Source organism: Oncorhynchus tshawytscha, unplaced genomic scaffold (assembly GCF_018296145.1).
Source record: "Oncorhynchus tshawytscha isolate Ot180627B unplaced genomic scaffold, Otsh_v2.0 Un_contig_276_pilon_pilon, whole genome shotgun sequence".
Classification (NCBI taxonomy): Eukaryota; Metazoa; Chordata; class Actinopteri; order Salmoniformes; family Salmonidae; genus Oncorhynchus; species Oncorhynchus tshawytscha.
Genome location: NW_024609574.1, coordinates 1 through 17,500, shown reverse-complemented (window position 1 = coordinate 17,500; position 17,500 = coordinate 1). Strand labels below are relative to the sequence as shown.

At 49.7% G+C, this 17,500-nt stretch overlaps 1 protein-coding gene across 2 annotated transcripts in view; it reads right to left on the bottom strand.

Annotated features, from left to right (window-relative positions):
* The window catches only part of LOC112236381 (disintegrin and metalloproteinase domain-containing protein 9), a 16,772-nt gene extending 500 nt beyond the window's left edge, over nt 1-16,272 (bottom strand). Inside the window, exons 1-6 of one of the 2 annotated variants that reach the window (XM_042315997.1) lie at nt 16,097-16,272; nt 14,315-14,404; nt 13,885-13,990; nt 12,273-12,414; nt 7,233-7,323; nt 58-98 (exon numbers count right to left, since the gene is read on the bottom strand). In XM_042315997.1, coding sequence (XP_042171931.1) covers nt 58-98; nt 7,233-7,323; nt 12,273-12,414; nt 13,885-13,990; nt 14,315-14,404; nt 16,097-16,270 — 644 coding nt within the window. In that variant the 5' untranslated portion in view covers nt 16,271-16,272. Of the gene's footprint in view, nt 1-57; nt 99-7,232; nt 7,324-12,272; nt 12,415-12,650; nt 12,983-13,884; nt 13,991-14,314; nt 14,405-16,096 lie in introns of those variants that run through there. The other variant, XM_042315998.1, reaches the window with a different exon arrangement.
* Between the last annotated feature and the right edge of the window lie 1,228 nt (nt 16,273-17,500).

Genomic DNA, 17,500 nt, shown 5'->3' with positions numbered 1-17,500 from the left:
GGTGTATGTAATATGGACACTCTTCCCCCCCAATTTGCTACGATAAAGCATTAATACCTGGGTCCTGATGTAGAGGATGGTGGATATGTAGGCATTGGCTGGAAACAGATGAAGAGAGCAGAATTACTACCACACGTAAACTGGTTAATTAGTCATGTACTGGAAAAGGTCCTAGGTCTGTTTGTGTTGTATAGCCCACTCCCATGACCAGGCTAGATCTGTTTGTGTTGTATAGCCCACTCCCATGACCAGGCTAGATCTGTTTGTGTTGTATAGCCCACTCCCATGACCAGGCTAGGTCTGTTTGTGTTGTATAGCCCACTCCCATGACCAGGCTAGATCTGTTTGTGTTGTATAGCCCCCTCCCATGACCAGGCTAGGTCTGTTTGTGTTGTATAGCCCCGCCCATGACCAGGCTAGATCTGTTTGTGTTGTACAGCCCACTCCCATGACCAGGCTAGATCTGTTTGTGTTGTATAGCCCACTCCCATGACCAGGCTAGATCTGTTTGTGTTGTACAGCCCACTCCCATGACCAGGCTAGATCTGTTTGTGTTGTATAGCCCCTCCCATGACCAGGCTAGGTCTGTTTGTGTTGTATAGCCCCCTCCCATGACCAGGCTAGGTCTGTTTGTGTTGTATAGCCCACTCCCATGACCAGGCTAGATCTGTTTGTGTTGTACAGCCCACTCCCATGACCAGGCTAGATCTGTTTGTGTTGTATAGCCCACTCCCATGACCAGGCTAGATCTGTTTGTGTTGTATAGACCACTCCCATGACCAGGCTAGATCTGTTTGTGTTGTATAGCCCACTCCCATGACCAGGCTAGATCTGTTTGTGTTGTATAGACCACTCCCATGACCAGGCTAGATCTGTTTGTGTTGTATAGACCACTCCCATGACCAGGCTAGATCTGTTTGTGTTGTATAGCCCACTCCCATGACCAGGCTAGATCTGTTTGTGTTGTATAGCCCACTCCCATGACCAGGCTAGGTCTGTTTGTGTTGTATAGACCACTCCCATGACCAGGCTAGATCTGTTTGTGTTGTATAGACCACTCCCATGACCAGGCTAGATCTGTTTGTGTTGTATAGCCCACTCCCATGACCAGGCTAGGTCTGTTTGTGTTGTATAGCCCACTCCCATGACCAGGCTAGATCTGTTTGTGTTGTACAGCCCACTCCCATGACCAGGCTAGGTCTGTTTGTGTTGTATAGCCCACTCCCATGACCAGGCTAGATCTGTTTGTGTTGTATAGCCCACTCCCATGACCAGGCTAGATCTGTTTGTGTTGTATAGCCCACTCCCATGACCAGGCTAGATCTGTTTGTGTTGTATAGCCCACTCCCATGACCAGGCTAGATCTGTTTGTGTTGTATAGCCCACTCCCATGACCAGGCTAGATCTGTTTGTGTTGTATAGCCCACTCCCATGACCAGGCTAGATCTGTTTGTGTTGTACAGCCCACTCCCATGACCAGGCTAGATCTGTTTGTGTTGTATAGCCCACTCCCATGACCAGGCTAGATCTGTTTGTGTTGTATAGACCACTCCCATGACCAGGCTAGATCTGTTTGTGTTGTATAGCCCACTCCCATGACCAGGCTAGATCTGTTTGTGTTGTATAGACCACTCCCATGACCAGGCTAGATCTGTTTGTGTTGTATAGACCACTCCCATGACCAGGCTAGATCTGTTTGTGTTGTATAGCCCACTCCCATGACCAGGCTAGATCTGTTTGTGTTGTATAGCCCACTCCCATGACCAGGCTAGGTCTGTTTGTGTTGTATAGACCACTCCCATGACCAGGCTAGATCTGTTTGTGTTGTATAGCCCACTCCCATGACCAGGCTAGGTCTGTTTGTGTTGTATAGCCCACTCCCATGACCAGGCTAGATCTGTTTGTGTTGTACAGCCCACTCCCATGACCAGGCTAGGTCTGTTTGTGTTGTATAGCCCACTCCCATGACCAGGCTAGATCTGTTTGTGTTGTATAGACCACTCCCATGACCAGGCTAGATCTGTTTGTGTTGTATAGCCCACTCCCATGACCAGGCTAGATCTGTTTGTGTTGTATAGCCCACTCCCATGACCAGGCTAGATCTGTTTGTGTTGTATAGCCCACTCCCATGACCAGGCTAGATCTGTTTGTGTTGTATAGCCCACTCCCATGACCAGGCTAGATCTGTTTGTGTTGTATAGCCCACTCCCATGACCAGGCTAGATCTGTTTGTGTTGTATAGCCCACTCCCATGACCAGGCTAGGTCTGTTTGTGTTGTATAGCCCACTCCCATGACCAGGCTAGATCTGTTTGTGTTGTATAGCCCACTCCCATGACCAGGCTAGATCTGTTTGTGTTGTATAGCACACTCCCATGACCAGGCTAGATCTGTTTGTGTTGTATAGCCCACTCCCATGACCAGGCTAGATCTGTTTGTGTTGTATAGCCCACTCCCATGACCAGGCTAGAGGTCCAACCAGACATGTGAGGTTTTAGGTTTAATCCCTTCAAAAAATATGATTTCCCTGCAAACAGCTCTGGATCCTGTCCCTTTTAAGACATAGTAGGGTCTGAAATGATTTACCCCCTCAATAAAGACATAGTAGGGTCTGAAATGATTTACCCCCTCAATAAAGACATAGTAGGGTCTGAAATGATTTACCCCCTCAATAAAGACATAGTAGGGTCTGAAATGATTTACCCCCTCAATAAAGACATAGTAGGGTCTGAAATGATTTACCCCCTCAATAAAGACATAGTAGGGTCTGAAATGATTTACCCCCTCAATAAAGACATAGTAGGGTCTGAAATGATTTACCCCCTCAATAAAGACATAGTAGGGTCTGAAATGATTTACCCCCTCAATAAAGACATAGTAGGGTCTGAAATGATTTACCCCCTCAATAAAGACATAGTAGGGTCTGAAATGATTTACCCCCTCAATAAAGACATAGTAGGGTCTGAAATGATTTACCCCCTCAATAAAGACATAGTAGGGTCTGAAATGATTTACCCCCTTAATAAAGACATAGTAGGGTCTGAAATGATTTACCCCCTCAATAAAGACATAGTAGGGTCTGAAATGATTTACCCCCTTAATAAAGACATAGTAGGGTCTGAAATGATTTACCCCCTCAATAAAGACATAGTAGGGTCTGAAATGATTTACCCCCTCAATAAAGACATAGTAGGGTCTGAAATGATTTACCCCCTTAATAAAGACATAGTAGGGTCTGAAATGATTTACCCCCTTAATAAAGACATAGTAGGGTCTGAAATGATTTACCCCCTTAACAAAAATGAGCAAAAAAAATCTATAAAATAAATAATTAAAATATTGAGCTATATTGTACGCAAAAAAAAAAACATCTCTAAAAGGTAAAAATGGACACCCCTGTTTCCAATACCTCACTTTGCGAGGATAACAGCATTTTTCTGGAATGTTTTATGAGTTGGAGAACACATATTTGTCACATGCGCCGAATACAACAGGTGTAGTAGACCTCACAGTGAAATGCTGACTGACCAGCCCTTAACCAACAGGTGTAGTAGACCTCACAGTGAAATGCTGACTGACCAACCCTTAACCAACAGGTGTAGTATACCTCACAGTGAAATGCTGACTGACCAGCCCTTAACCAACAGGTGTAGTAGACCTCACAGTGAAATGCTGAATACAACAGGTGTAGTAGACCTCACAGTGAAATGCTGAATACAACAGGTGTAGTAGACCTCACAGTGAAATGCTGACTGACCAACCCTTAACCAACAGGTGTAGTAGATCTCACAGTGAAATGCTGAATACAACAGGTGTAGTAGACCTCACAGTGAAATGCTGAATACAACAGGTGTAGTAAACCTTACAGTGAAATGCTGAATACAACAGGTGTAGTAGACCTTACAGTGAAATGCTGAATACAACAGGTGTAGTAGACCTTACAGTGAAATGCTGAATACAACAGGTGTAGTAGACCTCACAGTGAAATGCTGAATACAACAGGTGTAGTAGACCTCACAGTGAAATGCTGAATACAACAGGTGTAGTAGACCTTACAGTGAAATGCTGACTGACCAGCCCTTAACCAACAGGTGTAGTAGACCTTACAGTGAAATGCTGAATACAACAGGTGTAGTAGACCTCACAGTGAAATGCTGAATACAACAGGTGTAGTAGACCTCACAGTGAAATGCTGAATACAACAGGTGTATAGTAGACCTTACAGTGAAATGCTGAATACAACAGGTGTAGTAGACCTCACAGTGAAATGCTGAATACAACAGGTGTAGTAGACCTTACAGTGAAATGCTGAATACAACAGGTGTAGTAGACCTTACAGTGAAATGCTGAATACAACAGGTGTAGACCTCACAGTGAAATGCTGAATACAACAGGTGTAGACCTCACAGTGAAATGCTGACTGACCAGCCCTTAACCAACAGGTGTAGTAGACCTCACAGTGAAATGCTGAATACAACAGGTGTAGTAGACCTTACAGTGAAATGCTGAATACAACAGGTGTAGGTAGACCTTACAGTGAAATGCTGAATACAACAGGTGTAGTAGACCTTACAGTGAAATGCTGAATACAACAGGTGTAGTAGACCTCACAGTGAAATGCTGAATACAACAGGTGTAGTAGACCTTACAGTGAAATGCTGAATACAACAGGTGTAGTAGACCTTACAGTGAAATGCTGAATACAACAGGTGTAGTAGACCTTACAGTGAAATGCTGATTTCAACAGGTGTAGTACACCTTACAGTGAAATGCTGAATACAACAGGTGTAGTAGACCTTACAGTGAAATGCTGAATACAACAGGTGTAGTAGACCTTACAGTGAAATGCTGAATACAACAGGTGTAGTAGACCTCACAGTGAAATGCTGACTGACCAGCCCTTAAGACCTTACAGGAAATGCTGAATACAACAGGTTTAGTAGACCTTACAGTGAAATGCTGAATACAACAGGTTTAGTAGACCTTACAGTGAAATACTGAATACAACAGGTGTAGTAGACCTCACAGTGAAATGCTGAATACAACAGGTTTAGTAGACCTTACAGTGAAATGCTGAATACAACAGGTGTAGTAGACCTCACATTGAAATGCTGACTGACCAGCCCTTAACCAACAATGCATTAGGAGGGATCTTAAACCAGGCCTCCATACAGATCCTTCATATCCTCTGTCTGCTCTTGTATACTGCCCTCCTCAATTCAAACCGCAGGTTTTCAATGGATTTCAAGTCCAGAGACTGAGATGGCGATTGCAAAATGTTGATTATGTAGCAAAATAGCAATTTCTTAGTGGATTTTGATGTGTGCTTGGGGTTATTGTATTGCTGGAAGAGCCACATGTGGTCAAGTTTCAGCCTCCTCACAGAGTCAACCAGGTTGTTTGCTAAAATGTCCTGGATTTGGGTAAGGTCCATGATGCCGTTGACCTTAACAAGGCCTCCAGGACCAGCAGAAGTAGAACAGCCCCACAACATTAAAGATCCACCACCATATTATACAGTAGGTAGGGGGTTCTTTTCTGCTTATGTATCCTCAGACACACTGAACCCACCCCTGGGTGGACCTGGCCTGTATTCTCAGACACACTGAACCCACCACTGGGTGGACCTGGCCTGTATTCTCAGACACACCACTGGGTGGACGTGGCCTGTATCCTCAGACACACTGAACCCCACCACTGGGTGGACGTGGCCTGTATTCTCAGACACACCACTGGGTGGACGTGGCCTGTATCCTCAGACACACTGAACCCCACCACTGGGTGGACGTGGCCTGTATTCTCAGACACACTGAACCCCACCACTGGGTGGACCTGGCCTGTATTCTCAGACACACTGAACCCCACCACTGGGTGGACGTGGCCTGTATTCTCAGACACACTGAACCCCACCACTGGGTGGACGTGGCCTGTATTCTCAGACACACTGAACCCCACCACTGGGTGGACGTGGCCTGTATTCTCAGACACACTGAACCCCACCACTGGGTGGACGTGGCCTGTATTCTCAGACACACCACTGGGGCTACGTGGCCTGTATTCTCAGACACACTGAACCCACCACTGGGTGTACGTGGCCTGTTTTCTCAGACACACCGAACCCCACCACTGGGTGTACGTGGCCTGTATTCTCAGACACACCACTGGGGCTACGTGGCCTGTATTCTCAGACACACCACTGGGTGGACGTGGCCTGTATTCTCAGACACACTGAACCCACCACTGGGTGGACCTGGCCTGTATTCTCAGACACACTGAACCCCACCACTGGGTGGACCTGGCCTGTATTCTCAGACACACCGAACCCACCACTGGGTGGACGTGGCCTGCATTCTCAGACACACCACTGGGTGGACGTGGCCTGCATTCTCAGACACACCACTGGGTGGACGTGGCCTGCATTCAAACTGACACACCACTGGGTGGACGTGGCCTGTATTCTCAGACACACCACTGGGTGGACGTGGCCTGTATTCTCAGGCACACCACTGGGTGGACGTGGCCTGCATTCTCAGACACACCACTGGGTGGACGTGGCCTGTATTCTCAGACACACCACTGGGTGGACGTGGCCTGTATTCTCAGACACACCGAACCCACCCCTGGGTGGACCTGGCCTGTATTCTCAGACACACTAAACCCACCACTGGGTGGACGTGGCCTGTATTCTCAGACACACCACTGGGTGGACGTGGCCTGTATTCTCAGACACACCACTGGGTGGACGTGGCCTGTATTCTCATCTGACCAAAGCACCGGTTCCAATGCAACATTCATAATCTACGTTTATCGATGGCCATCTCAGTCTCCGGACTTGAAATCCATTGAAATCCTGTGGTTTGAATTGAGGAGGGCAGTACACAAGCACAGACAAAGGATATGAAGGATCTGTATCGGTTCTGTATGGAGGAATGGTCTAAGACGTACCTTTGAGAATGATGTATTAAATAATATAATTTCAATTTTTTTAATAGATGAGTATTTGAAAAATTTTTGCTCATTTTTTATCAAGGGTGTCAATATCAGATCCCACTGTACATGTAGTGGAACTGTTTACCTGAGGGGTGGGGCCTGTGTTGCTGGGGGAACAGTTTACCCGAGGGGGTGGGGCCTGTGTTGCTGGGAGACAGTTTACCCTGGGGGGGTGGGGCCTGTGTTGCTGGGGCCCAGTTTACCCGAGGGGGTGGGGCCTGTGTTGCTGGGAGAACAGTTTACCTGAGGGGGTGGGGCCTGTGTTGCTGGAGGTTGTGTAGTTGGTTGTTTTGGGGCATTGCCATTCGCTTGGCCATTTGCTGTGTTTCCTGACCTGCGTACATTAGAAATCATCATGTGAAATGCAACAGCTGTGACCCAGAGAAAGTCACCCAGTTTTACATACTATATGCTTTTAATCTCATACAATTTCTATGTCACACAACCTGTTAAACTAATCAGAGAAGTGCCACCATCTAGGAGCGTGGTGAGAGACTGTTTATATCCACGACTGGGTTTACCTGGAGCGTGGTGAGAGACTGTTTATATCCACGACTGGGTTTACCTGGAGCGTGGTGATAGACAGTGTTTACCTAGAGCGTCTGGAGCGTGGTGATAGACAGTGTTTACCTAGAGGGTCTGGAGCGTGGTGATAGACAGTGTTTACCGAGAGGGTCTGGAGCGTGGTGATAGACAGTGTTTACCTAGAGGGTCTGGAGCGTGGTGACAGACAGTGTTTACCTAGAGCGTGGTGATAGACAGTGTTTACTTAGAGGGTCTGGAGCGTGGTGATAGACAGTGTTTACCTAGAGCGTCTGGAGCGTGGTGATAGACAGTGTTTACCTAGAGGGTCTGGAGCGTGGTGACAGACAGTGTTTACCTAGAGCGTGGTGATAGACAGTGTTTACCTAGAGCGTCCGGAGCGTGGTGATAGACAGTGTTTACCTAGAGGGTCTGGAGCGTGGTGATAGACAGTGTTTACCTAGAGGGTCTGGAGCGTGGTGATAGACAGTGTTTACCTAGAGGGTCTGGAGCGTGGTGATAGACAGTGTTTACCTAGAGGGTCTGGAGCGTGGTGATAGACAGTGTTTACCTGGAGTGTGATGATAGACAGTGTTTACCTAGAGCGTCTGGAGCGTGGTGATAGACAGTGTTTACCTACAGGGTCTGGAGCGTGGTGATAGACAGTGTTTACCTGGAGCGTGGTGATAGACAGTGTTTACCTGGAGGGTGGTGATAGACTGTTTATATCCACGACTGGGTTTACCTGGAGCGTGGTGATAGACAGTGTTTACCTAGAGCGTCTGGAGCGTGGTGATAGACAGTGTTTACCTGGAGTGTGGTGATAGACAGTGTTTACCTAGAGCGTCTGGAGCGTGGTGATAGACAGTGTTTACCTACAGGGTCTGGAGCGTGGTGATAGACAGTGTTTACCTAGAGCGTCTGGAGCGTGGTGATAGACAGTGTTTACCTAGAGCATCTGGAGCGTGGTGATAGACAGTGTTTACCTGGAGGGTGGTGATAGACAGTGTTTACCTAGAGGGTGGTGATAGACAGTGTTTACCTGGAGGGTCTGGAGCGTGGTGATAGACAGTGTTTACCTAGAGCGTCTGGAGCGTGGTGATAGACAGTGTTTACCTAGAGGGTCTGGAGCGTGGTGATAGACAGTGTTTACCTAGAGGGTCTGGAGCGTGGTGATAGACAGTGTTTACCTAGAGGGTCTGGAGCGTGGTGATAGACAGTGTTTACCTAGAGGGTCTGGAGCGTGGTGATAGACAGTGTTTACCTAGAGCGTCTGGAGCGTGGTGATAGACAGTGTTTACCTAGAGGGTCTGGAGCGTGGTGATAGACAGTGTTTACCTGGAGTGTGATGATAGACAGTGTTTACCTGGAGCGTGGTGATAGACAGTGTTTACCTGGAGCGTGGTGATAGACCGTGTTTAGTTAGAGCGTCTGGAGCGTGGTGATAGACAGTGTTTACCTAGAGCGTCTGGAGCGTGGTGATAGACAGTGTTTACCTGGAGTGTGATGATAGACAGTGTTTACCTGGAGCGTGGTGATAGACAGTGTTTACCTAGAGGGTCTGGAGCGTGGTGATAGACAGTGTTTACCTAGAGCGTCTGGAGCGTGGTGATAGACAGTGTTTACCTAGAGGGTCTGGAGCGTGGTGATAGACAGTGTTTACCTAGAGGGTCTGGAGCGTGGTGATAGACAGTGTTTACCTGGAGGGTCTGGAGCGTGGTGATAGACAGTGTTTACCTAGAGGGTCTGGAGCGTGGTGATAGACAGTGTTTACCTAGAGCGTCTGGAGCGTGGTGATAGACAGTGTTTACCTAGAGGGTCTGGAGCGTGGTGATAGACAGTGTTTACCTGGAGTGTGATGATAGACAGTGTTTACCTGGAGCGTGGTGATAGACAGTGTTTACCTGGAGCGTGGTGATAGACCGTGTTTAGTTAGAGCGTCTGGAGCGTGGTGATAGACAGTGTTTACCTAGAGCGTCTGGAGCGTGGTGATAGACAGTGTTTACCTGGAGTGTGATGATAGACAGTGTTTACCTGGAGCGTGGTGATAGACAGTGTTTACCTAGAGGGTCTGGAGCGTGGTGATAGACAGTGTTTACCTGGAGGGTGGTGATAGACAGTGTTTACCTGGAGGGTCTGGAGCGTGGTGATAGACAGTGTTTACCTAGAGGGTCTGGAGCGTGGTGATAGACAGTGTTTACCTGGAGCGTCTGGAGCGTGGTGATAGACCGTGTTTAGTTAGAGCGTCTGGAGCGTGGTGATAGACAGTGTTTACCTAGAGGGTCTGGAACGTGGTGATAGACAGTGTTTACCTAGAGGGTCTGGAGCGTGGTGATAGACAGTGTTTACCTAGAGAGTCTGGAGCGTGGTGATAGACAGTGTTTACCTAGAGCGTGGTGATAGACAGTGTTTACCTGGAGCGTGGTGATAGACAGTGTTTACCTGGAGCGTGGTGATAGACAGTGTTTACCTGGAGCGTGGTGATAGACAGTGTTTACCTAGAGCATCTGGAGCGTGGTGATAGACAGTGTTTACCTAGAGGGTCTGGAGCGTGGTGATAGACAGTGTTTACCTGGAGCGTGGTGATAGACAGTGTTTACCTAGAGGGTCTGGAGCGTGGTGATAGACAGTGTTTACCTAGAGCGTCTGGAGCGTGGTGATAGACAGTGTTTACCTAGAGGGTCTGGAGCGTGGTGATAGACAGTGTTTACCTAGAGAGTCTGGAGCGTGGTGATAGACAGTGTTTACCTAGAGCGTGGTGATAGACAGTGTTTACCTGGAGCGTGGTGACAGACAGTGTTTACCTGGAGCGTGGTGATAGACAGTGTTTACCTGGAGCGTGGTGATAGACAGTGTTTATCTGGAGCGTGGTGATAGACAGTGTTTACCTAGAGCATCTGGAGCGTGGTGATAGACAGTGTTTACCTAGAGGGTCTGGAGCGTGGTGATAGACAGTGTTTACCTAGAGGGTCTGGAGCGTGGTGATAGACAGTGTTTACCTAGAGCGTCTGGAGCGTGGTGATAGACAGTGTTTACCTAGAGGGTCTGGAGCGTGGTGATAGACAGTGTTTACCTGGAGTGTGATGATAGACAGTGTTTACCTGGAGCGTGGTGATAGACAGTGTTTACCTGGAGCGTGGTGATAGACCGTGTTTAGTTAGAGCGTCTGGAGCGTGGTGATAGACAGTGTTTACCTAGAGCGTCTGGAGCGTGGTGATAGACAGTGTTTACCTAGAGGGTCTGGGGCGTGGTGATAGACAGTGTTTACCTGGAGTGTGATGATAGACAGTGTTTACCTGGAGCGTGGTGATAGACAGTGTTTACCTAGAGGGTCTGGAGCGTGGTGATAGACAGTGTTTACCTGGAGGGTGGTGATAGACAGTGTTTACCTGGAGGGTCTGGAGCGTGGTGATAGACAGTGTTTACCTAGAGGGTCTGGAGCGTGGTGATAGACAGTGTTTACCTGGAGCGTCTGGAGCGTGGTGATAGACAGTGTTTACCTAGAGGGTCTGGAGCGTGGTGATAGACAGTGTTTACCTGGAGCGTCTGGAGCGTGGTGATAGACAGTGTTTACCTAGAGGGTCTGGAGCGTGGTGATAGACAGTGTTTACCTGGAGCGTCTGGAGCGTGGTGATAGACCGTGTTTAGTTAGAGCGTCTGGAGCGTGGTGATAGACAGTGTTTACCTAGAGGGTCTGGAGCGTGGTGATAGACAGTGTTTACCTGGAGCGTCTGGAGTGTGGTGATAGACAGTGTTTACCTAGAGGGTCTGGAGCGTGGTGATAGACAGTGTTTACCTGGAGCGTGGTGATAGACAGTGTTTGCCTGGAGCGTGGTGATAGACAGTGTTTACCTAGAGGGTCTGGAGCGTGGTGATAGACAGTGTTTACCTGGAGCGTGGTGATAGACAGTGTTTACCTAGAGGGTCTGGAGCGTGGTGATAGACAGTGTTTACCTGGAGCGTCTGGAGCGTGGTGATAGACAGTGTTTACCTAGAGCGTCTGGAGCGTGGTGATAGACAGTGTTTACCTAGAGCGTCTGGAGCGTGGTGATAGACAGTGTTTACCTAGAGCGTCTGGAGCGTGGTGATAGACAGTGTTTACCTAGAGGGCCTGGAGCGTGGTGATAGACAGTGTTTACCTAGAGGGCCTGGAGCGTGGTGATAGACAGTGTTTACCTAGAGAGTCTGGAGCGTGGTGATAGACAGTGTTTACCTAGAGCGTGGTGATAGACAGTGTTTACCTGGAGCGTGGTGATAGACAGTGTTTACCTGGAGCGTGGTGATAGACAGTGTTTACCTAGAGCATCTGGAGCGTGGTGATAGACAGTGTTTACCTAGAGGGTCTGGAGCGTGGTGATAGACAGTGTTTACCTGGAGCGTGGTGATAGACAGTGTTTACCTAGAGGGTCTGGAGCGTGGTGATAGACAGTGTTTACCTAGAGGGTCTGGAGCGTGGTGATAGACAGTGTTTACCTAGAGCGTCTGGAGCGTGGTGATAGACAGTGTTTACCTAGAGGGTCTGGAGCGTGGTGATAGACAGTGTTTACCTAGAGAGTCTGGAGCGTGGTGATAGACAGTGTTTACCTAGAGCGTGGTGATAGACAGTGTTTACCTGGAGCGTGGTGATAGACAGTGTTTACCTGGAGCGTGGTGATAGACAGTGTTTACCTGGAGCGTGGTGATAGACAGTGTTTACCTAGAGCATCTGGAGCGTGGTGATAGACAGTGTTTACCTGGAGGGTGGTGATAGACAGTGTTTACCTAGAGCGTCTGGAGCGTGGTCCTTTGAGGCATCTTTCCAGGGTATCCCTTCTGAACACATAGAGCAGTACTAACACCAGCAGCACCAGGATGGGAACCACCAGCAGGAAGAAGATCAGCAGGCCGTCCCTCAGGGAATAATCTGGGAGAAGCAGAGTGATAGTTATTAGTGAAGGTCAGCAGGCCGTCCCTCAGGGAATAATCTGGGAGAAGCAGAGTGATAGTTATTAGTGAAGGTCAGCAGGCCGTCCCTCAGGGAATAATCTGGGAGAAGCAGAGTGATAGTGAAGGTCAGCAGGCCGTCCTTCAGGGAATAATCTGGGAGCAGCAGAGTGATAGTGAAGGTCAGCAGGCCGTCCCTCAGGGAATAATCTGGGAGAAGCAGAGTGATAGTTATTCGTGAAGGTCAGCAGGCCGTCCCTCAGGGAATAATCTGGGAGCAGCAGAGTGATAGTGAAGGTCAGCAGGCCGTCCCTCAGGGAATAATCTGGGAGCAGCAGAGTGATAGTGAAGGTCAGCAGGCCGTCCCTCAGGGAATAATCTGGGAGCAGCAGAGTGATAGTGAAGGTCAACAGGCCGTCCCTCAGGGAATAATCTGGGAGAAGCAGAGTGATAGTTATTAGTGAAGGTCAGCAGGCCGTCCCTCAGGGAATAATCTGATAGCAGCAGAGTGATAGTGAAGGTCAGCAGGCCGTCCCTCAGGGAATAATCTGGGAGCAGCAGAGTGAAAGTGAAGGTCAGCAGGCCGTCCCTCATGGAATAATCTGGGAGCACATGACAGGCAGGTAGAGAGAGGAAAGGTGTGCAGTGAACAGTACCTGTCTATAATGACAGGCAGGTAGAGAGTGGAAAGGTGTGCAGTGAACAGTACCTGTCTATAATGACAGGCAGGTAGACAGAGGAAAGGTGTGCAGTGAACAGTACCTGTCTATAATGACAGGCAGGTAGACAGAGGAAAGGTGTGCAGTGAACAGTACCTGTCTATAATGACAGGCAGGTAGACAGAGGAAAGGTGTGCAGTGAACAGTACCTGTCTATAATGACAGGCAGGTAGAGAGAGGAAAGGTGTCCAGTGAACAGTACCTGTCTATAATGACAGGCAGGTAGAGAGAGGAAAGGTGTGCAGTGAACAGTACCTGTCTATAATGACAGGCAGGTAGAGAGAGGAAAGGTGTGCAGTGAACAGTACCTGTCTATAATGACAGGCAGGTAGAGAGGGAAAGGTGTGCAGTGAACAGTACCTGTCTATAATGACAGGCAGGTAGAGAGAGGAAAGGTGTGCAGTGAACAGTACCTGTCTATAATGACAGGCAGGTAGAGAGAGGAAAGGTGTGCAGTGAACAGTACCTGTCTATAATGACAGGCAGGTAGAGAGAGGAAAGGTGTGCAGTGAACAGTACCTGTCTATAATGACAGGCAGGTAGAGAGAGGAAAGGTGTGCAGTGAACAGTACCTGTCTATAATGACAGGCAGGTAGACAGAGGAAAGGTGTGCAGTGAACAGTACCTGTCTATAATGACAGGCAGGTAGAGAGAGGAAAGGTGTGCAGTGAACAGTACCTGTCTATAATGACAGGCAGGTAGACAGAGGAAAGGTGTGCAGTGAAGATTACCTATCTGTGCAGGCCCGCTGTCCACACTGCCCCCTCTCCCTGACTTGGCACAGTTAGGAGGTCCCCAGCCGTCATTACAGTGGCAGTGGCCCTGGTTGTTACACACCTGGGGGAGATTAACTAATCAACCAACCAATACAATAGACACTGGTCTTGACTCCCCAGAAGAGCCAATCAGATGGCCTGTATCACGTGATGTACCCAACCCCTTCTAGAGGGTGAGATCTCTCCCCAGAAGAGCCAATCAGATGGCCTGTAAAACGTGATGTACCCAACCCCTTCTAGAGGCTGAGATCTCTCCCCAGAAGAGCCAATCAGGTGGCCTGTATCACGTGATGTACCCAACCCCTTCTAGAGGGTGAGATCTCTCCCCAGAAGAGCCAATCAGATGGCCTGTACGTGATGTATGTAGAATGAGACCTTCTCTTACCCCCCGGCTGTTACATGTGTTGTTGGCATCACATTGGAGGTCCACAGGCAGTAGAGCGGAGGCATTCACACACTGGAAGTCAAGGCAGGCCTGGAAGAAAAAGAGAGGAGTCCTGGATATTATCTCTGGATTCAAACAAACCTCCCATAGCAATGACTACAAAGCATTATGGTTGTCCTGCCGCCTCAGTACACACCACCCACACTGTGGAAGGAATGGCTCAACACACATACTACCCACACTGTGGAAGGAATGGCTCAACACACATACTACCCACACTGTGGAAGAATGGCTCAACACACACACCACCCACACTGTGGAAGGAATGGCTCAGTACCCACCACCCGCACTGTGGAAGGAATGGCTCAGTACACACCACCCACACTGTGGAAGGAATGGCTCAGTACACACCACCCACACTGTGGAAGGAATGGCTCAGTACACACCACCCACACTGTGGAAGGAATGGCTCAGTACACACCACCCACACTGTGGAAGGAATGGCTCAACACACACACCACCCACACTGTGGAAGGAATGGCTCAACACACACCACCCGCACTGTGGAAGGAATGGCTCAGTACACACCACCCGCACTGTGGAAGGAATGGCTCAACACACACACCACCCACACTGTGGAAGGAATGGCTCAACACACACCACCCGCACTGTGGAAGGAATGGCTCAGTACACACCACCCACACTGTGGAAGGAATGGCTCAGTACACACCACCCGCACTGTGGAAGGAATGGCTCAACACACACACCACCCACACTGTGGAAGGAATGGCTCAGTACACACCACCCACACTGTGGAAGGAATGGCTCAGTACACACCACCCACACTGTGGAAGGAATGGCTCAGTACACACCACCCACACTGTGGAAGGAATGGCTCAGTACACACCACCCACACTGTGGAAGGAATGGCTCAGTACACACCACCCACACTGTGGAAGGAATGGCTCAGTACACACCACCCACACTGTGGAAGGAATGGCTCAGTACACACCACCCACACTGTGGAAGGAATGGCTCAGTACACACCACCCACACTGTGGAAGGAATGGCTCAGTACACACACCACCCACACTGTGGAAGGAATGGCTCAGTACACACACCACCCGCACTGTGGAAGGAATGGCTCAGTACACACACACCACCCACACTGTGGAAGGAATGGCTCAGTACACACCACCCACACTGTGGAAGGAATGGCTCAGTACACACCACCCACACTGTGGAAGGAATGGCTCAGTACACACCACCCACACTGTGGAAGGAATGGCTCAGTACACACCACCCACACTGTGGAAGGAATGGCTCAGTACACACACCCACACTGTGGAAGGAATGGCTCAGTACACACACCACCCACACTGTGGAAGGAATGGCTCAGTACACACACCACCCACACTGTGGAAGGAATGGCTCAGTACACACCACCCACACTGTGGAAGGAATGGCTCAGTACACACCACCCGCACTGTGGAAGGAATGTCTCAGTACACACCACCCACACTGTGGAAGAAATGTCTCAACACACACACACCACCCATACTGTGGAAGAAATGGCTCAACACACACACCACCCACCCTGTGGAAGAAATGGCTCAGCACACACCACCCGCCCTGTGGAAGAAATGGCTCAACACAAACCACCCGCCCTGTGGAAGAAATGGCTCAACACAAACCACCCACCCTGTGGAGGAAGTGACATCATCTTAGAAAGACAGAAAGGGACAAAGTTGAAGACACTGAAACCAAAAATGCTAATCGTACCTTCCCCTTCGTGCAGGGGCTGCCCTGCTTGACATAGGCAGGGTCCAGAACATCAGAGCCCAGGTTAAAGTCTGCGTTGACACACGAAGAACCATCGATGATCTGGTTACTGACCGAGCCTCCAGGAGGAGGGTTGTTGGTGTTTACGTTAGTGCACTGTACCTTCCCACACATGGCATTACTGCAGGAACACAGTGGAGACGGGGAGGGAGTCAGTGGTAACACAGTGGAGACGGGGAGGGAGTCAGTAGTAACAGTGGAGACGTGGTAACACAGTGGAGGGAGTCAGTGGTAACACAGTGGAGACGGGGAGGGAGTCAGTGGTAACACAGTGGAGACGGGAGGGAGTCAGTGGTAACACAGTGGAGACGGGGAGGAGTCAGTGGTAACACAGTGGAGACGGGGAGGGAGTCAGTGGTAACACAGTGGAGACGGGGAGGGAGTCAGTGGTAACACAGTGGAGAGTCAGTGGTAACACAGGGAGAGGGAGTCAGTGGTAACACAGTGGAGACGGGGAGGAGTCAGTGGTAACACAGTGGAGACGGGGAGGGAGTCAGTGGTAACACAGTGGAGACGGGGAGGGAGTCAGTGGTAACACAGTGGAGACGGGGAGGGAGTCAGTGGTAACACAGTGGAGACGGGGAGGGAGTCAGTGGTAACACAGTGGAGACGGGGAGGGAGTCAGTGGTAACACAGTGGAGACGGGAGGGAGTCAGTGGTAACACAGTGGAGACGGGAGGGAGTCAGTGGTAACACAGTGGAGACGGGGAGGGAGTCAGTGGTAACACAGTGGAGACGGGGAGGGAGTCAGTGGTAACACAGTGGAGACGGGGAGGGAGTCAGTGGTAACACAGTGGAGACGGGGAGGGGAGTCAGTGGTAACACAGTGGAGACGGGGAGGGAGTCAGTGGTAACACAGTGGAGACGGGGAGGGAGTCAGTGGTAACACAGTGGAGACGGGGAGTCAGGAACACAGTGGAGACAGGGAGTCAGTAGTAACACAGTGGAGACGGGGGAGGGAGTCAGTGGTAACACAGTGGAGACGGGGGGAGTCAGGAGTCAGTGGAGTCAACAGTGGAGACGGGGAGGGGGGGGAGACACAGTGTAACACAGTGGAGACGGGGGAGTCAGTGGTAACACAGTGGAGACGGGGAGGGAGTCAGTGGTAACACAGTGGAGACGGGAGGGAGTCAGGGGTAACACAGTGGAGACGGGGAGGAGTCAGGGGTAACACAGTGGAGACGGGGAGGGAGTCAGGGTAACACAGTGGAGACGGGGAGGGAGTCAGTGGTAACACAGTGGAGACGGGGAGAGTCAGTGGTAACACAGTGGAGACAGGGAGTCAGTGGTAACACAGTGGAGACGGGGAGGGAGTCAGTGTAACACAGTGGAGACGGGGAGGGA